This window comes from Pelodiscus sinensis, chromosome 6 (genome assembly GCF_052426305.1).
Source record: "Pelodiscus sinensis isolate ZL-2025 chromosome 6, ASM5242630v1, whole genome shotgun sequence".
NCBI lineage: Eukaryota > Metazoa > Chordata > Testudines > Trionychidae > Pelodiscus > Pelodiscus sinensis.
Window position 1 is genome coordinate 130,705,183 of NC_143057.1, and position 25,482 is coordinate 130,730,664.

At 70.7% G+C, this 25,482-nt stretch overlaps 1 protein-coding gene across 1 annotated transcript in view; it reads left to right on the plus strand.

Moving 5' to 3' along the window:
• The window catches only part of LOC106732952 (receptor-type tyrosine-protein phosphatase kappa-like), a 69,360-nt gene extending 45,665 nt beyond the window's left edge, over positions 1–23,695 (plus strand). Inside the window, exons 16-32 of the mRNA XM_089779545.1 lie at positions 657–724; positions 1,278–1,426; positions 1,711–1,798; positions 5,985–6,055; positions 6,502–6,538; positions 7,018–7,115; positions 7,559–7,675; positions 9,746–9,903; positions 9,977–10,112; positions 12,855–13,004; positions 14,046–14,145; positions 15,265–15,344; positions 15,920–16,054; positions 18,947–19,072; positions 21,381–21,538; positions 22,216–22,351; positions 22,958–23,695. Of these exons, the coding sequence (XP_089635671.1) occupies positions 657–724; positions 1,278–1,426; positions 1,711–1,798; positions 5,985–6,055; positions 6,502–6,538; positions 7,018–7,115; positions 7,559–7,675; positions 9,746–9,903; positions 9,977–10,112; positions 12,855–13,004; positions 14,046–14,145; positions 15,265–15,344; positions 15,920–16,054; positions 18,947–19,072; positions 21,381–21,538; positions 22,216–22,351; positions 22,958–23,032 (1,882 nt within the window). The 3' untranslated portion in view covers positions 23,033–23,695. The remainder of the gene's footprint in view (positions 1–656; positions 725–1,277; positions 1,427–1,710; positions 1,799–5,984; positions 6,056–6,501; positions 6,539–7,017; positions 7,116–7,558; positions 7,676–9,745; positions 9,904–9,976; positions 10,113–12,854; positions 13,005–14,045; positions 14,146–15,264; positions 15,345–15,919; positions 16,055–18,946; positions 19,073–21,380; positions 21,539–22,215; positions 22,352–22,957) is intronic.
• Positions 23,696–25,482: the final 1,787 nt, after the last annotated feature.

Genomic DNA, 25,482 nt, shown 5'->3' on the forward strand with positions numbered 1-25,482 from the left:
TGCCGGGGGCAGCCAGGCTCCCCGCTCTGAGGCTCCCCTCCGCCCATCCCGGCGTGCCGGGGGCGGCCAGGCTCCCCGCTCTGAGGCTCCCCTCCGCCCATCCCGGCGTGCCGGGGGCGGCCAGGCTCCCCGCTCTGAGGCTCCCCTCCGCCCATCCCGGCGTGCCGGGGGCGGCCAGGCTCCCCGCTCTGAGGCTCCCCTCCGCCCATCCCGGCGTGCCGGGGGCGGCCAGGCTCCCCGCTCTGAGGCTCCCCTCCGCCCATCCCGGCGTGCCGGGGGCAGCCAGGCTCCCCGCTCTGAGGCTCCCCTCCGCCCATCCCAGCATGCCGGGGGCGGCCAGGCTCCCCGCTCTGAGGCTCCCCTCCGCCCATCCCGGCGTGCCGGGGGCGGCCAGGCTCCCCGCTCTGAGGCTCCCCTCCGCCCATCCCGGCGTGCCGGGGGCAGCCAGGCTCCCCGCTCTGAGGCTCCTCTCCGCCCATCCCGGCGTGCCGGGGGCGGCCAGGCTCCCCGCTCTGAGGCTCCCCTCCGCCCATCCCGGCGTGCCGGGGGCGGCCAGGCTCCCCGCTCTGAGGCTCCCCTCCGCCCATCCCGGCGTGCTGGGGGCGGCCAGGCTCCCCGCCCTGAGGCTCCCCTCCGCCCATCCCGGCTCGTTGCAGGAAGCAGCGGGGCGAGCGACAGGACCGCCGGCACTACGGGGCCATCCCCCTGAAGAGGAGCCGCGGAGGTGCGGGCAGCGCGAGGCCGCCTGGCCCGGCCGGACGTGCTGAGGGCGGGGATGGGACTGGCGGGGGGATGGGGTAACATCATGGCAGCCTGGCCAGGATGGTGGGAGAGAGCGTGGGGGGGGGCAACGGCCTCACAGGGACAGGGCCTGGCCAGGCCTAGCCGGGGGGGGGGGGGGAGGGAGCACAGTCCCTGGGACAGCAGCCAGGCCAGCCCTAGCCGGTGGGGGGGGGGCACGGTCCCCAGGACAGCAGCCAGGCCTAGCCGGTGGGGGGGGGGCACGGTCCCTGGGACAGCAGCCAGGCCAGCCCTAGCCGGGGGGGGGGGGCACAGTCCCTGGGACAGCAGCCAGGCCAGCCCTAGCCGGTGGGGGGGGGGCACGGTCCCGGGGACAGCAGCCAGGCCAGCCCTAGCCGGGGGGGGGCACGGTCCCCGGGACATGCCTGCCAGGCCCACGGGGGCGATGCGGCGAGACGGCCTCACAGGGCCTGGCTGGCAGGACGGGCGCTGCCAGACCCCCACAGGCTGCGGCTGAGCCCGGTCCTGGCTCCCAGCAGGGGCGAGCCGGCTGCGCACCCAGATCCCCGTGGCGGAGCTGCTGGAGACGCTGAAGCGGTTTCGGCGGGCGGAGCTGGAGGAGGAGGGGGCCGAGGACGAGGCCAGCCCTGAGCGGCCCCCGGTGGGGCGCGAGGCGGAGTACCAGGTCGGTGCCAGGCTGTGCTGCACGTGTCCCTGGGAATAGCGCCCGTGGGCACTGCGTGCAGAGGGCCCCAGGCTCAGCCCAGGCGGCGGGCGCTGCAGAGCCATAGCATTGGCCCACGAGTCTGCAGGGGCACCCCCAAGGACAGGCCTCTGAGCCCTGCTGCTGAGGGCACTGGCTGCCTGGAGCCCCTCTGCCTCCGGCTGTGGGGTGCGCCCCAGGCTGGCTCTAGGGCGAGGGAGCTGGCCAGGGTTCAGCCTGCAACGGGCCCCGTTCTTCCCCTGCAGAAGCTGGTCTCCGGTTTGCTGCACCCGTGCCAGGCCGGGAGGGAGCCCTGCAACCAAGCCAAGAACCGCTACAAGAGCATCGTCCCCTGTGAGTGGAGCGTCCCCCGGCTCCCAACAGAGCGGGGACACCAGGCGGCTGCTGCAGGCGGGGAATAGCAAGGAAGCCGAGCTGTAGCCGGCGTGGGGCGGGAGACGTGGGGAGCGCTCCGTTTGCGGGGGGCGCAGGGGCAGTGCCCGGCATGGCGCTGTACAGCGGGGCGGGTGACGTGGGGAGCGCTCCGTTTGCGGGGGGCGCAGGGGCGGTGCCCGGCATGGCGCTGTACAGCGGGGCGGTGACGCCGAGGGGAGCGCTCCGTTTGCGGGGGGCGCAGGGCGGTGCCCGGCATGGCGCTGTACAGCGGGGCGGTGACGCCGAGGGGAGCGCTCCGTTTGCAGGGGGCGCAGGGCGGTGCCCGGCATGGCGCTGTACAGCGGGGCGGTGACGCCGAGGGGAGCGCTCCGTTTGCGGGGGGCGCAGGGCGGTGCCCGGCATGGCGCTGTACAGCGGGGCGGTGACGCCGAGGGGAGCGCTCCGTTTGCGGGGGGCGCAGGGCGGTGCCCGGCATGGCGCTGTACAGCGGGGCGGTGACGCCGAGGGGAGCGCTCCGTTTGCGGGGGGCGCAGGGGCGGTGCCCGGCATGGCGCTGTACAGCGGGGCGGGTGACGCCGAGGGGAGCGCTCCGTTTGCGGGGGGCGCAGGGGCGGTGCCCGGCATGGCGCTGTACAGCGGGGCGGGTGACGCCGAGGGGAGCGCTCCGTTTGCGGGGGGCGCAGGGGCGGTGCCCGGCATGGCGCTGTACAGCGGGGCGGGTGACGCCGAGGGGAGCGCTCCGTTTGCGGGGGGCGCAGGGGCGGTGCCCGGCATGGCGCTGTACAGCGGGGCGGTGATGCCGAGGGGAGCGCTCCGTTTGTGGGGGGCGCAGGGGCGGTGCCCGGCATGGCGCTGTACAGCGGGGCGGGTGACACCGAGGGGAGCGCTCCGTTTGCGGGGGGCGCAGGGGCAGTGCCCGGCATGGCGCTGTACAGCGGGGCGGTGACGCCGAGGGGAGCGCTCCGTTTGCGGGGGGCGCAGGGGCAGTGCCCGGCATGGCGCTGTACAGCGGGGCGGTGACGCCGAGGGGAGCGCTCCGTTTGCGGGGGGCGCAGGGGCAGTGCCCGGCATGGCGCTGTACAGCGGGGCGGTGACGCCGAGGGGAGCGCTCCGTTTGCGGGGGGCGCAGGGGCGGTGCCCGGCATGGCGCTGTACAGCGGGGCGGTGACGCCGAGGGGAGCGCTCCGTTTGCGGGGGGCGCAGGGGCAGTGCCCGGCATGGCGCTGTACAGCGGGGCGGGTGACGTGGGGAGCGCTCCGTTTGCGGGGGGCGCAGGGGCAGTGCCCGGCATGGCGCTGTACAGCGGGGCGGGTGACGTGGGGAGCGCTCCGTTTGCGGGGGGCGCAGGGGCGGTGCCCGGCATGGCGCTGTACAGCGGGGCGGTGATGCCGAGGGGAGCGCTCCGTTTGTGGGGGGCGCAGGGGCGGTGCCCGGCATGGCGCTGTACAGCGGGGCGGGTGACACCGAGGGGAGCGCTCCGTTTGCGGGGGGCACAGGGGCGGTGCCCGGCATGGCGCTGTACAGCGGGGCGGGTGACACCGAGGGGAGCGCTCCGTTTGCGGGGGGCGCAGGGGCGGTGCCCGGCATGGCGCTGTACAGCGGGGCGGGTGACGCCTAGGGGAGCGCTCCGTTTGCGGGGGGCGCAGGGCGGTGCCCGGCATGGCGCTGTACAGCGGGGCGGGTGACGCCGAGGGGAGCGCTCCGTTTGCGGGGGGCGCAGGGGCGGTGCCCGGCATGGCGCTGTACAGCGGGGCGGTGATGCCGAGGGGAGCGCTCCGTTTGTGGGGGGCGCAGGGGCGGTGCCCGGCATGGCGCTGTACAGCGGGGCGGGTGACACCGAGGGGAGCGCTCCGTTTGCGGGGGGCGCAGGGGCAGTGCCCGGCATGGCGCTGTACAGCGGGGCGGTGACGCCGAGGGGAGCGCTCCGTTTGCGGGGGGCGCAGGGGCAGTGCCCGGCATGGCGCTGTACAGCGGGGCGGTGACGCCGAGGGGAGCGCTCCGTTTGCGGGGGGCGCAGGGGCAGTGCCCGGCATGGCGCTGTACAGCGGGGCGGTGACGCCGAGGGGAGCGCTCCGTTTGCGGGGGGCGCAGGGGCGGTGCCCGGCATGGCGCTGTACAGCGGGGCGGTGACGCCGAGGGGAGCGCTCCGTTTGCGGGGGGCGCAGGGGCAGTGCCCGGCATGGCGCTGTACAGCGGGGCGGGTGACGTGGGGAGCGCTCCGTTTGCGGGGGGCGCAGGGGCAGTGCCCGGCATGGCGCTGTACAGCGGGGCGGGTGACGTGGGGAGCGCTCCGTTTGCGGGGGGCGCAGGGGCGGTGCCCGGCATGGCGCTGTACAGCGGGGCGGTGATGCCGAGGGGAGCGCTCCGTTTGTGGGGGGCGCAGGGGCGGTGCCCGGCATGGCGCTGTACAGCGGGGCGGGTGACACCGAGGGGAGCGCTCCGTTTGCGGGGGGCACAGGGGCGGTGCCCGGCATGGCGCTGTACAGCGGGGCGGGTGACACCGAGGGGAGCGCTCCGTTTGCGGGGGGCGCAGGGGCGGTGCCCGGCATGGCGCTGTACAGCGGGGCGGGTGACGCCTAGGGGAGCGCTCCGTTTGCGGGGGGCGCAGGGCGGTGCCCGGCATGGCGCTGTACAGCGGGGCGGGTGACGTGGGGAGCGCTCCGTTTGCGGGGGGCGCAGGGGCGGTGCCCGGCATGGCGCTGTACAGCGGGGCGGGTGACGCCTAGGGGAGCGCTCCGTTTGCGGGGGGCGCAGGGGCAGTGCCCGGCATGGCGCTGTACAGCGGGGCGGGTGACGTGGGGAGCGCTCCGTTTGCGGGGGGCGCAGGGGCGGTGCCCGGCATGGCGCTGTACAGCGGGGCGGTGACGCCGAGGGGAGCGCTCCGTTTGCGGGGGGCGCAGGGCGGTGCCCGGCATGGCGCTGTACAGCGGGGCGGTGACGCCGAGGGGAGCGCTCCGTTTGCAGGGGGCGCAGGGCGGTGCCCGGCATGGCGCTGTACAGCGGGGCGGTGACGCCGAGGGGAGCGCTCCGTTTGCGGGGGGCGCAGGGGCGGTGCCCGGCATGGCGCTGTACAGCGGGGCGGGTGACGCCGAGGGGAGCGCTCCGTTTGCGGGGGGCGCAGGGGCGGTGCCCGGCATGGCGCTGTACAGCGGGGCGGTGACGCCGAGGGGAGCGCTCCGTTTGCGGGGGGCGCAGGGGCGGTGCCCGGCATGGCGCTGTACAGCGGGGCGGTGACGCCGAGGGGAGCGCTCCGTTTGCGGGGGGCGCAGGGGCGGTGCCCGGCATGGCGCTGTACAGCGGGGCAGGTGACGCCGAGGGGAGCGCTCCGTTTGCGGGGGGCGCAGGGGCGGTGCCCGGCATGGCGCTGTACAGCGGGGCGGTGACGCCGAGGGGAGCGCTCCGTTTGCGGGGGGCGCAGGGGCAGTGCCCGGCATGGCGCTGTACAGCGGGGCGGGTGACGTGGGGAGCGCTCCGTTTGCGGGGGGCGCAGGGGCGGTGCCCGGCATGGCGCTGTACAGCGGGGCGGGTGACGCCTAGGGGAGCGCTCCGTTTGCGGGGGGCGCAGGGGCAGTGCCCGGCATGGCGCTGTACAGCGGGGCGGTGACACCATAGGGAGCTCTCCCTTCTTAGCGGGCGCTGGGGCACTGTACAGCACTGGGGTGATGGTGACTCTGGGGGCTCACTGTCCCCTGCCAGTCACGCTGCCCCATGCGGGGCTGTGGGCCGGTGACGGTGGAGGTGCCACTTCCCGCGGCTCTGTAAAGCGGAGCCCCCAGTGTCGCTCTCGCGGGACTTTCCCGAGGTCAAGTGCCCCCCCGCTGTTCTGAGCGAATGTCGGCTCCGACAGTTCTGCTCTGCCCCCCCGCCCGACCCCGCATGGAGAGGTCTCTCTCCCTTCTCCCTGCCCGGGGTGCAGGCCTGAGGCGGCTGCCCTGGCCGGTGGGGCTGGGCTGTTGTGCCCATTGTGCAGGTGGGGAACTGAGGCCAGGCTGCCAAGGGACGCCAGGCGGGGCGGGGCTGTGCTTCCTGCTCTGAGCAATGCAGAGGGCCGCAGGGACGGTGAAGGGGGCCGTGCCGTGCCTGGTCGTGTGGGAGCCTGGGCAGGGGCTCGGCTGCTCAGTGACCGGTGCCCTTTGCCGTTCAGATGACCACTGCCGGGTGGTGCTGCGTTCCTCCGACCCCGGAGCGGATTACATCAACGCCAGCCACGTGGACGTGGGTACCGGGGCGCCGCGGCTCAGGCGGGGGGCTTGTGGGGGCTCCGGGACACGCAGGCTCTGGGCAGCAGCTGCACACGGGGGCCTGCTCGGTGCCAGGGGTGAGCAGGTAGCAGGGGTGGAAATTGAGTTGGGGGGGGAGCAGGGGCATCGCTGCAGACATAAGGCCAAGCCCCTTATCGTGGGCTGGCTGGTCCCCCCGCTCCCATGCTGGGGACACGGGGCCGGGGGCTTCCCGGGCCACCAGACGTGGCAGGAGCCGGGCGGCCCCTCCCCAGCTGAGCCTGGATCCGTGGGCCCCGGAGCAGTGCACTGCTTGGGAAGGGAAGCTCCCGTGGTTGGAGAGCGGGCTTGGCTCCCGCGGGCGGCGGGGATGGGCCCAGCTCAGGACGGGCCCCGGGCTGAGACCACGTGACTAACGCTGGCCCTGTCTCCCTCCCTCAGGGCTACCGGAGTCCCTACTTCTTCATCGCTGCCCAGGGTGAGCGCTACTGCCAGGCAGGGCCATGGCCGGCCGCAGAGAAATCTCCCTCTGGCCAGCGCTGCCCCGCTGCGCGGAGCCCTGGGGAACCTCGCGGCAGGGAGTTCCGCACGCTCAGCGCACGGTGTGCGAAAGGGTTTCCTCGGCCGGTTCCAAACCTGCCGCCTCACTTCCGGAGCCATGGCCCCGAGGCCGGGAACAGGGGCCTGTGTCCGACCCCCGGGGTCCCGCTCACGCGCCCAGCACGTCCCCCTCGGGAACGGGCTCCTTCTCCCGCGCCCAGCCCCGCTCGTGCCTGGTACCTCGCCCGGGTGCTCTCTGGGCGGGCTGCGCAGGGCCGGCCCCGGGCGGTGTAGCGGGGTTCCCGGGCGCGCGGGGGCGTTGCCAGGCCCTCGCAGGCCGTAGCAGGGGGGCGGGGCAGCCGCCCTGCCCGGGGCAGGAGCAGGTCCACGCCCCAACGTGGCGCTTCCCTCCCGCAGGCCCGCTGCCGGGCACGGTGCTGGATTTCTGGCAGATGATCTGGCAGGAGAAGGTCTCGACCATTGTGATGTTAACCGGCCTGGTGGAGCAGAACAAGGTAGAGACCCCAGCTCCCTGTGGGGCCGGCCCCAGAGCCCCCCAGCCCCTCCCAGCCAGCGCCAGGCCAGGGGAGACTCGCTCTGGGAGGGGAGCCAGGGGAAGGAGGCGGAGAGGGTCCCGCATGGGCCGGGTATGACGGGCGAAGGGCACGGTGCCCCGGGGCAGAGATGGAGACGGGGAGGAGAGCCAGAGACTGCGAGGGGAGGGGGCACAGACCAGCCCCCCAGCCTCCACCTGCCACTTGGATGGGTGGGGATGGGGCCAGCACCCACCCCACCGCCAGGCCGCTGTCGGGGCTGGTCTGTCCGCGGCCGCAGGGTGGCCTAGCGGGCGTGTGCAGGGCACCGGAGGGGAGGCCAGACCACCCGAGGCCCCTCCCCCCACAGCCCTCTCCGCGGAGGGCAGGACGTGGGTCTCAGCGCCTGGCGTCCCGCTCTGCAGCCCAAGTGTGAGCAGTACTGGCCGGAGGGGGAGCAGGCCTACGGGGGCCTCGCCGTGACCCTCAGCAGCACCTGGGCAGCCAGCGGCCTGGTCACACGCACCTTCCGCCTGCAGCAGGTAAGGTAGCCAGGTGGGGGCGTCGCCTTCAGCTTCACCAGCAGCCCTGCCCCCCCGGTGGGCAGCAGGGCGGGGCGTTCGGAGGGTCCCCCTCCCGGGGTGGGCAGGCGGGGCATTTGGACGGTCCATTCCCGGGGTGGGCAGGCGGGGCGGGGCGTTTGGATGGTCCATTCCCGGGGTGGGCAGGCTGGGCGGGGCGTTTGGATGGTCCATTCCCGGGGTGGGCGGGCGGGGCGGGGCGTTTGGATGGTCCATTCCCGGGGTGGGCGGGCGGGGCGGGGCGTTTGGAGATCCCCATCCCGGGGTGGGCAGGCGGGGCGGGGCATTTGGACGGTCCATTCCCGGGGTGGGCAGGCGGGGCATTTGGACGGTCCATTCCCGGGGTGGGCAGGCGGGGCGGGGCGTTTGGATGGTCCATTCCCGGGGTGGGCAGGCTGGGCGGGGCGTTTGGATGGTCCATTCCCGGGGTGGGCGGGCGGGGCGGGGCGTTTGGATGGTCCATTCCCGGGGTGGGCGGGCGGGGCGGGGCGTTTGGAGATCCCCATCCCGGGGTGGGCAGGCGGGGCGGGGCATTTGGACGGTCCATTCCCGGGGTGGGCGGGCGGGGCGGGGTGTTTGGAGATCCCCATCCCGGGGTGGGCAGGCGGGGCGGGGCATTTGGACGGTCCATTCCCGGGGTGGGCGGGCGGGGCGGGGCGTTTGGAGGTCCCCATCCCGGGGTGGGCGGGCGGGGCGGGCGTTTGGAGATCCCCATCCCGGGGTGGGCAGGCGGGGCGGGGCATTTGGAGGTCCCCATCCCGGGGTGGGCGGGCTGTGCGGGGCGTTTGGAGGTCCCCATCCCGGGGTGGGCGGGCGGGGCGGGGCGTTTGGAGGTCCCCATCCCGGGGTGGGCGGGCGGGGCGGGGTGGGGCGTTTGGAGATCCCCATCCCGGGGTGGGCAGGCGGGGCGGGGCGTTTGGAGGTCCCCATCCCGGGGTGGGCGGGCGGGGCGGGGCGTTTGGAGGTCCCCATCCCGGGGTGGGCGGGCTGGGCGGGGCGTTTGGAGGTCCCCATCCCGGGGTGGGCGGGCTGGGCGGGGCGTTTGGAGGTCCCCATCCCGGGGTGGGCGGGCTGGGCGGGGCGTTTGGAGGTCCCCATCCCGGGGTGGGCAGGCGGGGCGGGGCGTTTGGAGGTCCCCATCCCGCGGTGGGCGGGCGGGGCGGGGTGGGGCGTTTGGAGGTCCCCATCCCGGGGTGGGCGGGCTGGGCGGGGCGTTTGGAGGTCCCCATCCCGGGGTGGGCGGGCGGGGCGGGGCGTTTGGATGGTCCATTCCCGGGGTGGGCGGGCGGGGCGGTGCGTTTGGATGGTCCATTCCCGGGGTGGGCGGGCGGGGCGGGGCGTTTGGAGGTCCCCATCCCGGGGTGGGCGGGCGGGGCGGGGCGTTTGGAGATCCCCATCCCGGGGTGGGCGGGCGGGGCGGGGCGTTTGGATGGTCCATTCCCGGGGTGGGCGGGCGGGGCGGGGCGTTTGGATGGTCCATTCCCGGGGTGGGCGGGCGGGGCGGGGCGTTTGGAGATCCCCATCCCGGGGTGGGCGGGCGGGGCGGGGCGTTTGGAGATCCCCATCCCGGGGTGGGCGGGCGGGGCGGGGCGTTTGGAGGTCCCCATCCCGGGGTGGGCGGGCGGGGCGGGGCGTTTGGATGGTCCATTCCCGGGGTGGGCGGGCGGGGCGGGGCGTTTGGATGGTCCATTCCCGGGGTGGGCGGGCGGGGCGGGGCGTTTGGAGGTCCCCATCCCGGGGTGGGCGGGCGGGCTGGGCCATGGGACATGCCCTGCGCTGCAGCTGTCCCGGGAGAGGTGGGCAGGGCGACGAAGACCCCGCCTGCGCAGAGACCGGCTTTGGGCTGGGCGGAGGCCGGCTCCCCCGTGCAGCGTGGCTGGCCCGGGTGCATGGCCGGGCTGGATGCCAAGTGGCCTCGCCTGCCCGGGTCCCGCCCCGCCGCCAGCCCTGCCCAGCCAGGCAGCTCCGTGCCCACAGGGCTCTGGGGCTCCCTCCCCCTCCGCCCCACGGCTCCCCTGTGGCTCTCCGCAGGCAGGCTCGCCCGTCCCGCGCCACGTGAAGCAGTTCCACTACCTGCTGTGGCCGGACCACGGGGTCCCCAGCAACCCGGCCCGGCTGCTGCAGCTGGTGGAGATGGTGAACAAGCGGGCGGCGGAGGCGCCTGTCGGGCCCGTGCTCGTGCACTGCAGGTACTGGGCGCAGGGCGCGGGGTGCGGGGGGTGCGGGGCCGGCGAGCGCCTCACTCCCTGCCCGTCTCCCCAGCGCAGGGATCGGCCGCACAGGCACCTTCATCGCCCTGGACTTCCTCCTCAAGATGGCGCGGGCCGAGGGCAGCGTGGACGTCTTCCGCTGCGTGCAGAGTCTGCGGGAGCAGCGCGTCAGCATGGTGCAGACCACAGTGAGGAGCAGGGATGGGAAGGGCTCACCCAGCGCCCCACCAGCGTCCCTACTGGGGAGCCCGGAGCCCGGCCGAACGGGAACAGCCCTCCCCCTCCCCCCGCGGCGCCGGGCCAGTTAACCAGTTAAACGGGTATTTTAACCCGTTCACGTTTCAAATGGGTGCAGTGTACCAAGTGGGGCTGGGGCAGCGCTGGGGGGCGGGCCAGGGCGAGGGGCTCAGAGCCAGGGCTACTCACAGCCCCAGCCTGGGTCCCCCCCGCACGGCACCGAACCAGCCGCACCCAGCGCCTCAGCTGCCCCCCCGGCCAGCAAGGAGCCTCCCCAGCAAATCCCCTCAGACACTCCAGTGCTCCCTGTGCCCCCCCAGCCGCCTTCACACCGGGGAGAGGTTCTAACCCATCCCCCACCTCCCCTCAGACACCCCAGTGCTCCCTGTGCCCCCCAGACCCCCTTACACAGGGGAGAGGTTCTAACCCATCCCCCACCTCCCCTCAGACACCCCAGTGCTCCCTGTGCCCCCCCCAACCCCCCTTACACAGGAGAGAGGTTATAACCCATCCCCCACCTCCGCTCAGACACCCCAGTGCTCCCTGTGCCCCCCAGCCCCCGTTACACAGCGGAGAGGTTCTATTCCATCCCCCACCTCCCAGCAGGCTCTCCCAGTCCCAAAGGCCCAGCCCCAGGTCCAGTTACACGTCGGATCCCACCCCACCGAGCTCGCTGGGCCCGTCCTGTAGCATCTGCCAGGGGATGGTTCATTAACAGAGAGAAAAGGCTGAGAGGGGGCCGGTTGCAGAAAGCCCCCCTCTTCCCCTCTCCGTCCCCAAGGGCAGTGGGCTGTGGGTGACCTCCGCTGGCTGCAGCACGGCCCAGCAGGGCAGGGGATGAGTCATTATGCAAAGGGACTAAGAACCTGTCTGACCAGTGATCTCCTAGGGAGCGGAACAATGGGAAGAAGGGGGGTGGAGCCCTGGCTGGAGGCAGGGCTGGAAGTGAGGGAGTTAGTTTCTGTCTGGGAGCATGGAGGAGACAGCCTAGGGAAAGGGGCTGGGATTTAGGGGCCCAGGCTCCCCCATCTCAAGGGGGGCTGAGGCATCCTAGGCCTGTCCTGTAACCAGATGACATCTGTGCTGGGCTGTATCCTGGAGGAGCAATAAACCACCTCTGTTCTACTGGCTGGGGGAGCCTGTTCATGCCACTATGGGGATGCAGGAGACGGGAAAACCCCAACGCATCCAGTCTTTTTTCGAAAGAGCATCCAGTCTGCCTGGGTGCTCTCTCCCGGAAAAGCGGCTTGCTTTCTCGAAAGTCCCGGTCGTGGTCTAGACTCTTTTTCAGAAGAGGCTTCCCGTCTAGAGTAGCCCCAGAGGGGACTCTCCGCCGGCCGGGAGAGCAGGAGGGTTATTGCTCTGAGACAGCGCAGCGCAGGAGCGACGTTAACCCCGGAGCCAGGGCAGAGCCTTAGTCCTCTTGGGGGGAAGGGGCTTCACCCCCTTCCTTGGTCCAAAACATCCGCACTCCCCAGCCCAGCCGAGACCGACCCAGCTCCCCGGCCCCTCCCCCGGCCTGGGGACAGTCTCTGCCTCTCTTCTTCTGTGTCTCCTCCTGGGAACAGGGCTGTTCCCTGCTCAGGCTGGGACGAGGTGTCTGGGCCAATGCACAGGGGAAGTGAGTCAGTGGGTGCCACACAGCACAGGAGCACTGGGTCACAAAGGAGACAGCACCCCCACTACGTCACAGTGACAACGGGATTCTTCCGATGAGACGCTCAGCTGGGTTCCAGGGCCCTAGCATGCCTGGAGCCCTCCGGGACCAGGGGTTTTCTGCCCTCCTGGCCTGCTGTGCCCAGTTCAAAGGGCAGGAACCTGGTGCCGTCTGCACCCGTGGCCGTCAGGGTACCACCCGCTGGCTGCTGATGTCAGCTCCTGGGCCCGGGGCAGGCCGGTTACTGCCCCCACCCCAAGGGCCCCGGTGCATGGATTTGGCCCTGAGAGCCAGCCCAGCCATGTAGCATGTGGCCCAGCTGCAGGGAGCCAGCAGTGCTGGATTTGGGGTTCCTGTCTCCGAGGGGAGCTCTCAGTCCCGGGCGGCGGGGTGGCAGAACCCCCCATGGCAGGATCTAGATCATCCTGGACTGGTACCGGCTCCTGGGGTGTCCCTGGGCTGGGAACAGCCCACACGCGCCTGCAGGGAGCCGACCGCCCGGCTGCCGTTGGGGGGGCTCTACGCCCAGCAAGGTCCCGGGGGATCGTCTCCTTCCTCAGGAGCACAAGCATGAGCATGTTCCACGGCTCGGCCCCGTGCTCCTGGCTCCCTGGAGGGGCGTGGCTGCAGGGGGCGTGTCTCCCAGATGGTGGCACTCTGCAGCGGGCAGCAGAAATGTGGCGGAGGCCGCTAGCCCATCCCTGTAGCTGTTGTCTGCTCTGGGCCCATCACTGTAGTGTCTGGCCTGGCAGCACTGGCAGGCTCAGGCCACAGGTGCCAAAAGGAGGGTTTCCGCCATGTGGGGCCACAGGATGGGTTGGGGGTGGGGTATAAAATGGGGGCTCCCCCACGAGGAATGTGCCACCAGTCTGTTCCGTGGGCGTGAGAGTGGTGGGGGCAGGGCTGGGACTCCAGTCGGGCCGTGGGGTGCAGCTGATGGCGCATGGTACCTGGGCTCCCCCCAGACGTGGCATGAGGCTCTGGCCCCACGTGCCGGCCCCTGCTGTGGGGCTGACGTCTGTGTTCCCCTCCCCAGGAGCAGTACGCCTTCCTGTACGAGGTGCTGCTGGAGGGGGTGCTGTGCGGTGCCACCGGGGTCCCAGTGGAGAGCATCCACAGCCACGTCGGCCGGCTGCATGAGCCCGACGCCCAGACGCGGAGCAACGGGTTCTCGCGGGAGTTCAAGGTACCTGGGGGAGGAACCGCGGGGCTGGCCCAGGCTCTGAGACTCGCCCCCAGGGATCTGGCCTCTGCCGTCTCCCCAGTCCAGGGAAGCAGGGCTGCTGTGCCCAGAGCAGGGGGCTGGGAGCCAGGGCTCCTGGTCCTGCTCCCTGTGTGGCCATGAATGTGCTTTGTGACACTGGCCAAGTCTCCCTCCCTTTGGGCCTTGGTGCCTTGTACTGTCTGGGAGCAGCGTTTCCTGGGATGCAGGACATATTAGGGGCTCCGTGGCGTGTGGGAGCAGCATGTCCCGGGCTGTGGAGACGTGGCAGGTCCTTGGTGCTCTGTGGCGTCTGGGAGCAGTGTGCCCCGGGCTGTGGAGACGTGGCAGGTCCTTGGTGCTCTGTGGCGTCTGGGAGCAGCGTGTCCCGGGCTGTGGAGACGTGGCAGGTCCTTGGTGCTCTGTGGCGTCTGGGAGCAGTGTGCCCCGGGCTGTGGAGACGTGGCAGGTCCTTGGTGCTCCGTGGCGTGTGGGAGCAGTGTGTCCCGGGCTGTGGAGACGTGGCAGGTCCTTGGTGCTCTGTGGCGTCTGGGAGCAGCGTGTCGCGGGCTGTGGAGACGTGGCAGGTCCTTGGTGCTCCGTGGCATCTGGGAGCAGCGTGTCCTGGGCTGTGGAGACGTGGCAGGTCCTTGGTGCTCCGTGGCGTCTGGGAGCAGCGTGTCGCGGGCTGTGGAGACGTGGCAGGTCCTTGGTGCTCCGTGGCATCTGGGAGCAGCGTGTCCCAGGCTGTGGAGACGTGGCAGGTGCCCGGTGCTCCGTGGTGTCTGAGAGCAGCATGTGGAGACGTGGCAGGCCCTCTTGTGACATGTGGCACAGCAGAGTGGCCCTCAGGCTTGCTGCCTCCCCAGGCGCCCCAGTGGGAATCGGTGTGTGGCAGGCGCCCCTCGGCGTGGCCTATCACCCTGGGGTGGCTGAGCTGTGCACGGAGGTGGGCACTGGGCATGGTGGGTGGAGGCAGGGAGCCATGGCTGAGAGCTGACCCTGCCGAACTCTCCCGTCCTGCAGGCCCTGCAGAAGTTTTCCGAATTCTTCCAGCTCTCGCCATGCCGCGAGGCCCAGCAGCCCAGCAACCGGCCCAAGAACCGCAACCCGGCGATCCTGCCAGGTAACACGGTGGCAGGCGGGCCCCACGCCCGGGCAGTCCTGAGGATCACAGAACCCCGGGGCGCGCCGAGCCCGCAGGAGGCACCGAGCCCGGCCCCCTGCCCAGGGCAGGACCAGCCCCGACTCCATCAGCCCAGCCAGGGCTTGGACAAGTCAGGTCTTAGACACCTCTAGGGACGGAGATTCCCCCCTCCCTCGGGAACCCAGCCCAGCGCTTCCCCACCCGCCTGGGGAAATAGTTTTTCCTAATCTTCAACCTAGACCCCCCCCCCACTGTAACTTGGGCCCACTGCTCCTTGTTCTGCCCCCACTGAGAACAGCCTCTCGCCAGCCTCTCTGGACCCCCCTTCAGGGAGTTGCAGGCTGCTCTCAAATCCCCCCTCACTCTTCTCTTCTGCAGACTGAACAGACCCAAGTCCCTCAGCCTCTCCCCGTAGGTCATGTGCTCCAGCCCCCTAATCATTTTGGTCGCCCTCCGCTGGCCCCTCTCCAGTGCGCCCACATCCTTCCTGTAGTGGGGGGAGAAGGGAAGAACTGGACACAATACTCCAGATGCGGCCTCACCAAAGCCGAATGAAGGGGAATGATGACATCTCTGGATCTGCTGGCAATGCTCCTCCTAATGCCCCTAATATGCCATTAGCCTTCTTGGCTACAAGGGCCCCTGTTGACTCCTCTCCAGCTTCTCATCCACTGTAACCCCCAGGTCCTTTTCTGCAGAACTGCTGCTTCCATCCCAAATGCAAGAGACTGCACTTGTCCTTGTTGAACCTCATCAGATTTCTTGTGGCCCAATCCTCCAATTTGTCTAAGTCACTCTGGACCCTATCTCTGCCCTTAAGCATGTCTACCTCTCCCCCCAGCTTAGTGTCATCTGTGAACTTGCAATCCATCCCCTCAGCCAGGTCGTTGATAATCACCCCGTTATTATTCCCGGCCAGCCTCCCGGTTCCCCAGCTGGCCCCCCCGGCCCTGTGCTGCCAGGCCCCCACCCTGCAGGGCAGAGGGTGCCCCTGGCACCGGAATCAGACGGGGTCTGCTCACCACAGCTTGGGGGGGGGGGCTGGGCTGCTCGGCCGACAGGCCGGCTCAGACTCACCCTTTCTCCTTCCGCCCACAGCCGATTGCAGCCGCCCCATCCTGATGTCCTCCCTGAAGGCCGATGGCTCGCCCGGCTACATCAACGCAGTCTTTGTTGGCGTAAGGCTCCGGCTCCCTCTGCCCGCACGGCCCTGGAGCTCCCCAGCCCCTCCTGGGACCAGCACAGGACCCGGCCCTTCTCCCTGCTGGCCAGTGCCCAGCTACCGGCTGCCCCGGGACACAGTCCCTCAGGGTCAGCTTCAGTGCCCCGTGCCACGTCCCCCGCCCCGCAGGCCGGCTGTGCCGCGCCCCTCGGCCTGGCGTGGCCTCTGGGCGGCTCTGGCAGGTGGTTGGAGGGGCAGGTGGGGTCCAGAGCCTGAGGCTGGGGTGGGACGGTCCAGGGCAGCGTCACAGCCCCTGTGCGCTGGGGTTCAGTGGCTGGGTGGCGCCATGGCAAGGCCAGGACCAGCAACAAGGGCGTGGGGCGGGCAGAGGGCAGGTGGGGGGCGGGTGGAGGGTGATCGCGGAGCAGGCGTGGGTGCAGGGCAGGTTGGGGCGAGCAGAGGGCAATTGTGGAGCAGGCGCGGGGCCGACGGGGCGGGCGCAGGGCGGGCAGAAGGCGGGTGGGGGGCAGGCAGTGCGCGGCGCAGGGGAGCTGGCTGGTGCCCCCACCGTGTCCGTCCGTCCGTCCGCAGGCATACGTGGAAGACGACAGCACCATTGTGACCCAGCTGCCGCTGCGGGAGACACTGGGGGATTTCTGGGCCCTGCTCTGGGACTACACCTGCAGCGCGCTGGTCATGCTGAACCGCCTGGAGGAGCTGGACCAGGTCAGACTGGGCCAGGGGCCTTGCCGGGCGCCAGCAGCTCGGAGCCAGGGGCTCGCGGGCACAGAGGGGCAGCTGACCCGCGCCTGTTCCCTGCCGGCGCTCGGAGAACCACAGCTCCCTCCCCCCATCCCCGCCACCGGGCCCCGCCGCGACCCCGGATCTGCCCGTCCGGCTCCCGGGTGGGACAGACCTGCCGGCTGGGCCGCCCGTCGGGCCGTGGGAGGCAGTGCCGGAAGCCGGGGAGCACCCGGGAGGGTGGGCGCATTCCTGTGTGCAGGGGGTTGGGCATGGGGAGTGTCCGTCCGTCCGTCCATGGGTCTGTGGGACGTGGCTGCTTGCTCCCCCTCACCGGCACACGCTGGCCCCATCTGCAGGGAGCCTGGGGACAATGGCATGTCTCCGCGCGTGTGTCTGCGTGTCCGGGCGTGTCTGTGTGCGCGTGTGTGATGACGCGTCGGGATTTTCCCATCTCCTGCACCCCCGAAATGGCATGAACAGACTCCGCCAGCCAGTAGAATGGAGGTTGTTTATTGTTCCTCCAGCACAGCGCAGCACAGATGTAATCTGGTTACAGGAACTGGGGCTAAGAGGCCTCAGTGCCCCCTTGAGATGGGGGAGTCCCAGCCCCCTCCCCAGCTCCTTCTTCCCTGCCTTCCAGCCAGGAACTCACTAACTCTCTTCCAGCCCTGCCCCCCAGCCAGGGCAGCATCCCCCTTCCTTTGTTCCTCTCCATGGGGGTGTCTGGTCACTGGTTTGCATAGTGACTCATCCTGTTTTGCTGGGTCGTGGTACCCACGGCAGCCAGTGGGGGTTACCCCAGAGCCAGCAGCATAGAAACCAGCCAGGTACCCCCACTACGTCACAGCGTGTCTCTGTGTGCCTGTGTCTTTCTGCCTGTGGCCATGCATGTGGGTGTGTCTGTGAGTGTGTGTGTGTGTGTGTCTCTGTGCGCCTGTGTCTTTCTGCCTGTGGCCATGCATGTGGGTGTGTCCGTGTGTGTCTGTGAGTGTGTGTGTGTGTGTGTCTCTGTGTGCCTGTGTCTTTCTGCCTGTGGCCATGCATGTGGGTGTGTCCGTGTGTGTCTCTGTGCGCCTGTGTCTTTCTGCCTGTGGCCATGCATGTGGGTGTGTCCGTGTGTGTCTGCGCAAGGGATCTTACCTGGCGGTGAATTGGCTACTCCACTAGTCGAGAGGCACTTCCGCATCCCTCCTTTGGACTGGAGAAGAGCCCCGCTGGGGCCATTGGACATTTCCCAGGAGGGATGCGGAATCGGCGGGCAGCCCGGGGCCAGTGGGACATCCCCCCGATTCCGGGCTGCACCCAGGTGCCAGCTTGGAAATGTCCCAGAGTCCTCAGCGGCGGCTCTTGTGCGTTTCCAATTGGCAGCGCACAGGGAGCCCGGCGTCCGCAGGGGACTCAGAGGAACCCGCCGACCCCGGGCTCCCTGCCGCGTTGAAATGCCGCGCGGAGCGGGGTCAGCGGGGGACTCCCCTGCTGATCCTGGGTTCCGTGGAAAAGCCGCGCTGGAGCCCGGGATCTCTGAGTTCCCCCTGCCCCCCTTTGCTGTATGTAGAAAGAGGCATCGACTCTCCACTAAGCATTTGCTTATCACACAGCCAACGAGTCCTTCCCATCCCCAGTGTGCCTGTCTGCGCACCGGTGTCGCTCTGCGTGTGTCCGTGTGCGCCTGCGTCTCCGTGCCTGTGTCCGTGAGTGTCTCTGTGCTTATGTCTCCATGTGTGTCCATGCGTGTCTGTGTGTGCATCTGCACATGTCTCTGTGCGCCTGTGTCCACGTTTGTGCGTCTGTGCATGTGTGCGTCTGCATGTCTGTGTCTCCGTGCGCGTGTCCCTGTGCGTATCCATGTGTGTTGGTTTGTGGTTCCCGTGTGTGTCTGCGTTGCTGTGACAGCGCGTTGGGGGTTCCCCGTCTCCTGCACCCCGAAATGGCACAAACAGACTGCACCAGCCAGTGGAATTGAGGGTGGTTTATTGCTCCTCCAGCACAGCGCAGCACAGATGTAATCTGGTTACAGGAACTGGGCTAGGATGCCTCAGGCCCCCTTGAGATGGGGGAGACTGGGCCCCTAAACTCCAGTCCCTTTCCCTAGGCTCTCCTCCATGCCCTCCGACAGCCAGCAACCAACTCACTAACTTCCAGCCCTGCCCCCCCCAGCCAGGGCAGCATCCACCTTCCTTTGTTCCTCTCCATGGGGGGTGTCTGGCCACTGGTTTGCATAGTGACTCATCCTGTTTTGCTGGGTCGTGGTACCCACGGCAGCCAGTGGGGGTTACCCCAGAGCCAGCAGCATAGAAACCAGCCAGGTACCCCCACTACGCCACAGTTGCGTCTCCGTGCTCATGTGTCCGTGCATGTCTGTGTCTGTGCGTGTGCCCATGTGTGTCTGCGTGTGTCTGTGTCCGTGCATGTCAGGCAGCTGAAGGCGCCCAGTTCAGTAACCCAAGCCCCCGCTCACCCCAGCCGAGCGGAGCCCGAGGGGCCCAGGGGCTGGCTGAGACATGTGGTGCAGGCGTGGCGGTGCACTCCTAGGCCTGCGGACCCAGCCTGGAGTCGCCGGCGGCCCCTGGAGTCGCACGTGTACATGTGTGAGGACACGGGAGGTAGATGCCCTGTCACTGTCTGGGCCGGCCTGTGGGCACACCTGGGGTGTGTGCGCACCAGAGCTCTGCTAGGTACCTGCCCCGCATGCCGGCGTTAGGCGTGTGTGGGGTTCCGTGTGCCCGGTGAGTTCATATCTGTGAGCACACGTCCTGCGTGTGCGGGGCTGTGCCTTTCCCTGCATGCCAGTGTGAGGCGTGTGGCTGCGTGTGCGGGGTTCCGTGTGCCCGGTGAGCACGCGTGTGAGAACAGATCCATGTGCTCGCTCCCCAGACGTACGTGGCATTTTGGCCTGCACATGGGGAGGCCTCTTACGGCCATTTCCACGTCAAGCTGATCTCCGAGGAGCCGGGAGCTGCCTTCACCGTCCGCACGCTCGCGGTGACCAACACGCAGCAGGTAGGCCCTGCCCCGGGCGGGGTAGTCCTGGGCCTTCCCCTGACGGCAGCCCTCGGGCCCTGTCCCCAGCAGGCGGAGACCCGGCTCACATTCAGAGCTGGCTACCGGCCGCTAATTCAGAGGGGCCCCTCGCACGGCCAAGGCCCTGGGGGTATGTCTACACTACCCCGCTAGTTCGAACTAGGAGGGTAATGTATGCATACCGCACTTGCTAATGAAGCCCGGGATTTGAATTTCCCGGGCTTCATTAGCACAAGCGGGGAGCCGCCATTTTTAAATCCCCGCTGCTTCGAACCCCGTGTAGCGCGGCTACACGGGGCTCGAACTAGGTAGTTCGGACTAGGGTCCTATTCCGAACTACCGTTACTCCTCGTGAAACGAGGAGTAACGGTAGTTCGGAATAGGCACCCTAGTCCGAACTACCTAGTTCGAGCCCCGTGTAGCCGCGCTACACGGGGTTCGAAGCAGCGGGGATTTAAAAATGGCGGCTCCCCGCTTATGCTAATGAAGCCCGGGAAATTCAAATCCCGGGCTTCATTAGCAAGTGCGGTATGCATACATTACCCTCCTAGTTCGAACTAGGAGGGTAGTGTAGACATACCCTGGGGGACTCCAGGAGGGACCCTGGGAGCAGGGCCGGCCCCTCACTGCTTCGTAGTGATTCCTGCCCCACAGAAGGCGGGACAGGGGCCGAGGAGGCAGAAGAGGGTGGTGGAGCCTCTGGCTGCCTTTCGGAACCAGCCTTGGCAGAGGGCAGCGTGGCAGCCCCGCTAGAGGCAGGTAGGGCCCGTGGGCAGCGTGGCAGCCCCGCTGGAGGCAGACAGGGCCCGTGGGCAGCGTGGCAGCCCCGCTGGAGGCAGACAGGGCCCGTGGGCAGCGTGGCAGCCCCGCTGGAGACAGGCAGGGCCCGTGGGCAGCGTGGCAGCCCCGCTGGAGGCAGGCAGGGCCCGTGGGCAGCGTGGCAGTCCCGCTGGAGACAGGCAGGGCCCGTGGGCAGCGTGGTAGTCCCTCTGGAGGCAGGCAGGGCCCGTGGGCAGCGTGGCAGCCCCGCTGGAGGCAGGCAGGGCCCGTGGGCAGCGTGGCAGTCCCGCTGGAGGCAGGCAGGGCCCGTGGGCAGCGTGGCAGCCCCGCTGGAGGCAGGCAGGGCCCGTGGGCAGCGTGGCAGCCCCGCTGGAGGCAGGCAGGGCCCGTGCGCAGCGTGGTAGTCCCTCTGGAGGCAGGCAGGGCCCGTGGGCAGCGTGGCAGCCCCACTAGAGGCAGGTAGGGCCCGTGGGCAGCGTGGCAGCCCCGCTAGAGGCAGGTAGGGCCCGTGGGCAGCGTGGCAGCCCCGCTAGAGGCAGGTAGGGCCCGTGGGCAGCGTGGCAGCCCCGCTGGAGGCAGGCAGGGCCCGTGGGCAGCGTGGCAGCCCCGCTGGAGGCAGGCAGGGCTCGTGGGCAGCGTGGCAGCCCCGCTGGAGGCAGGCAGGGCCCGTGGGCAGCGTGGCAGCCCTGCTGGAGGCAGGCAGGGCCCGTGGGCAGCGTGGCAGCCCCGCTGGAGGCAGGCAGGGCCCGTGGGCAGCGTGGCAGCCCCGCTGGAGGCAGGCAGGGCCCGTGCGCAGCATGGTAGTCCCGCTGGAAGTAGACAGGCGTTGTCACTTCCATCCATCCCGCTCCGCTCGGCAGGCGCGGCCTCGGCTGAGTCCTGGCCCGTGTCTGAGGGGAGACGGGCAAGTTCATAGGGCGGCGGGGAGCCACGCATGTGGGAAGCGCCTGGAGAACCTGTCGGGTGGGGAGCGTTGAAAGATCCGGGCCAGCGCCGGTGGGGGCGAAGTCGGGGGCTGGCGACAGCTGGGGGCTGTTACCGGGCCTGGGGGGAAGCTGTTCCCATCGGGCCCCGATGTGACGGGCGCTCGCTGCAGCCCGAGCGCTCTCGGCTGGCACAAGAAGGAGTTTTCTCCCCGGGGGCCATGCTCGGACCAGGCTGCCAAGGGCGGCCGTGGGATCCCCTCACGGAGGGTCTCAGACCGGGCGGGACGTGGCTGGTCGAGGTCTGTGTGGCCCTCACGGTCCCTCCGGCCCTGCATCTCGCGGGAGCTTTGACGCGTGGGGTCGGGGGAGATGCAGCCTCTCACCACCCCGACCAGGTTTGCCTCAGGGGCCCCATGGCCCTGTGCCCGGCCCCACAGCTCCAGGGGCTGGGCCAAGGGGCTTGTGGAAGGGCCTGAGGGCATGCAGCCCCCGCGCCAGGTTCCCCCTTCCTGCCCGGTGCCCAGGGCTGGCTTCCCCCGGCCCCAGGCAGCTGCAGCCACCCCCTCCCCGTCTCTCCCCAGCCCAACAAGGCCGCGCTGCGGATCTGCGTCTGGCAGGTGGACGACTGGCCCATGCGGGAGCAGCTGCCCCGCCGTCCGGCCACCATCATCAGCCTGCTGGGGGAGGTGGAGCGGAGCCAGCGCACGAGCCAGGACGGCCACCTGCTCATCACGTGCTGGTGAGCGGGCGCGAGGGGCCTGGGGTCCCGGCTCCCGCGCGGGGGGCACGTGGCACAGACACCCCCAGGGAGGTTGGCTATGACGGCGCGGCGGGGACCCCCGACCCTGCACCCCCGTCTGCAGCCAGATGTGACTCCACCGGCCAGAGAACAGGGGGGCTATTGCTGCTCCTGGACACAGCCCAGCACAGCCGGGACGTGGCTACAGGAGCCAGGGCCAGGATGCCTCAGACCCCTTGGGGTGGGGGGGTCCTCCGCCCCCTAGACCCTCAGCCTTCAGTTTAGGCTGCCTCCTTCGTGTTCCCAGCCAGCGACTGCCCCTTCCCCCGAAGCCTCCCTTCCTTTGTTCCCCGCCTGCCCTCAACCGGTCTGACAGGTTGGGTCTTTGCCTACCTGACTTAAGGCAGCCGTCCCGCCGGGCAGCGCTACAGATACTGGCCAGTAGGGGTCGCCCCCCGCCCACACAGCCACCAGTGACTGCCCGGCAGAGTGGGCGCAGGGCCACGAGAGTGGACAGCCCCCCCCCCCACGTCACACTGAGCCTGGCGTGTCCGGGTCCCGTCTGTCGGAACGGCCGCACCGCGCAGCCCCCCCTCCGCTCCTCCCCGGGCTCGCCCCAGAGCCCCCGGCCACAGCTCCCGGCCCACCCCGATCCAACCGGCGCGTCCCCCCTGCAGGGACGGGGCCAGCCGCTGCGGGCTCTTCTGCGCGGCCCGCTGGCTGTGCGAGCAGATCCGCAGCGAGGGGCAGCTGGACGTCTCGCAGGCCGTCAGGATGCTGAAGCGGCGGCGCTGGCAGCTGGTCGGGGAGGAGGTACGTGTCCCCGCGTGGGCCCGACGGGCCGGGAGCCCCAGCTCCCAACCAAGGCCCTGCCACCCCTGGCACCCCGTGCGCTGCCCTCAGCCCTCCCGCAGCTGGGTCCCAGCCTGGTTCCCACGGCACGGGCCACGGAGCCCCCAGAGGGAAACAGCCCCAGCCCCGGGCGCTGGGGGCGAGACCTGCAGCCTCCTGGCACTGTCACGTCAGACACGCTGCCCCTTGCCCTGCCAGGGCCCCGCCTGCCTGGGGCACCGACACGGGCACAAGCCCTTCCACGCATGCCCGGGGCCACGGCGTGGCCAGGGAGCACCACAGGCTTCAGCGGGGCAGCCCCGTGGACTTTACAGTGTGGGCTCATGGCGCCCTTACGTGGGGCACCCTGCCGGGCCAGTGCGGGGTGGGTGGGGGAGGCTGCGGCTGAGGGCCGGGCTCCTCCTGGGTCTGGCACTGCCGGTGGGGAGGGGCGGGAAGGGCTGCCGGGGCTGGTGTCTGAGCCTAGGTCTGGCCTGGGGCCACGCTCGGCGCGCCCTGGGGCGAGAGCAGGTGTGTGGGGGGCGGGCTGGGCCCAGCGCCGGCGTCTCAGCACAGCCTCTCCCCCAGGAGCAGTACACCTTCTGCTACCAGCTCGCCCTCAGCTACCTGGACTCCTTCAAGATCTACGGCAATTTCCAGTGACGGGGAGCCAGGACCGGCCGCCTCCTCTCGCGCTGGCGGGATCCTGCCTTGGAAACGCCGGCGTGGGCCTGGCGCTGCCGGCGGGGCCTCCGGAGACGCGGCCGGCTGAGCGGGACCCTCTCCACGCTGCAGGACACTTTGCCAGCCAGGCCCTTGGGCGGTAGCTAACGGGGAGCAGAGCGAGCGCCGCTGCGACCCTCGCGGGGCCGGGGCCCTGGCACCAGCCGCTCCCCGACCTGCTGCCCCAGCACCGAGCACCTGGCCCGGAGGCGGCTCCCCGACAAGCGCAGGGCCGGGCAGAGCCGGCGGGTTTGGGAACACCCGGTTGTGGGCAAAAGAAAAACACCCCTGAGCCCGGAGTCGAGCCTGGAGTCACACCCGGCCAGGCCCCGTCCCCGCCCCGGCCACCGCTCCGCTGTGCCCTCCGGCAGCGTCTCCATCGGGGCGCCCGTGCGCCCCTTCCTGCCCTCAGCCCTGCAGTGCTCCGTCCTGCGCCTGCCCAGCACCGCCCCTGGGCGAGTCCGTTCGCAGACCTGCCGGGCACAGAGCTCGCCGGGCACAGAGCTCGCCGGGCACAGAGCTCGCCGGGCACAGAGCTCCCCGGGCACAGAGCTCCCCGGGCACAGAGCTCGCCGGGCACAGAGCTCCCCGGGCACAGAGCTCGCCGGGCACAGAGCTCGCCGGGCACAGAGCTCCCCGGGCACAGAGCTCGCCGGGCACAGAGCTCGCCGGGCACAGAGCTCCCCGGGCACAGAGCTCGCCGGGCACAGAGCTCCCCGGGCACAGAGCTCGCCGGGCACAGAGCTCGCCGGGCACAGAGCTCGCCGGGCACAGAGCTCGCCGGGCACAGAGCTCCCTGGGCACAGAGCTCGCCGGGCACAGAGCTCGCCGGGCACAGAGCTCCCTGGGCACAGAGCTCCCCGGGCACAGAGCTCGCCGGGCACAGAGCTCCCTGGGCACAGAGCTCGCCGGGCACAGAGCTCGCCGGGCACAGAGCTCGCCGGGCACAGAGCTCGCCGGGCACAGAGCTCGCCGGGCACAGAGCTCCCCGGGCACAGAGCTCGCCGGGCACAGAGCTCGCCGGGCACAGAGCTCGCCGGGCACAGAGCTCCCCGGGCACAGAGCTCGCCGGGCACAGAGCTCCCCGGGCACAGAGCTCCCCGGGCACAGAGCTCCCCGGGCACAGAGCTCCCTGGGCACAGAGCTCCCCGGGCACAGAGCTCGCCGGGCACAGAGCTCCCCGGGCACAGAGCTCCCCGGGCACAGAGCTCCCCGGGCACAGAGCTCGCCGGGCACAGAGCTCGCCGGGCACAGAGCTCCCCGGGCACAGAGCTCGCCGGGCACAGAGCTCGCCGGGCACAGAGCTCCCCGGGCACAGAGCTCGCCGGGCACAGAGCTCGCCGGGCACAGAGCTCCCCGGGCACAGAGCTCGCCGGGCACAGAGCTCCCCGGGCACAGAGCTCGCCGGGCACAGAGCTCGCCGGGCACAGAGCTCCCCGGGCACAGAGCTCGCCGGGCACAGAGCTCCCTGGGCACAGAGCTCGCCGGGCACAGAGCTCGCCGGGCACAGAGCTCCCCGGGCACAGAGCTCCCCGGGCACAGAGCTCGCCGGGCACAGAGCTCGCCGGGCACAGAGCTCCCCGGGCACAGAGCTCCCCGGGCACAGAGCTCCCTGGGCACAGAGCTCGCCGGGCACAGAGCTCGCCGGGCACAGAGCTCCCCGGGCACAGAGCTCGCCGGCCGTCCCGGGCCCGGGCCTCCCAGATTTGCTCCAGCCACTCGGGGTGCCAGAATTGGGGGGGACTGGACAATGGTCCCTCTAATCTTTTCCATCAGGGGCGGATTTTGTCCATGTGCAGAATAAATGTGGACGTGCCCCGACGCTGGTGTGGATGTGCACCACCCGTAGCCATCAAACCCGCCGCGGGCCCTCTGCCGGTCAGCCAGGCGGCCTCGGCGTCTCCCCTGTGGGGCCGCACAAGCACCCGGTGTCAGGGAGCCCCGAGCGCTGCCCCCCCAGCCGGCAGGGAGAACAGCCGGGTTCTTGGTTCCCAGGGCCCAGCGCAGCCAGTACCATTCCTCTTGGGGGCGCGGGGGTCCTGGGGGCCCTCCCCCCTTTCTGCCCTAAGCCCCTTCTCCCAGCGCAGCGGAGACCGACCCTCCCCCCCGCCCGCCCTACCCCCCAGCCTGGTGCAGCCCCCCGCTCTGTCTCCCTTCGCCGGCAGGCGTTGGGATCTCCGGTGCCTGGCCCCCGGTGTGCGGCCCCCTGCAGTGGGTCACCCCCCCCCAGGCAGGGTGGCAGGTCCCCGGACAGTAGCAACCACACACCGCTCACAATGCAACACAATGATACAACACAACGATACACAACAGCCCGCAGCTCCGCCCGGCGACACAACACAGCCCGCAGCACCGCACGGCGACACAACACAGCCCGCAGCTCCGCCCGG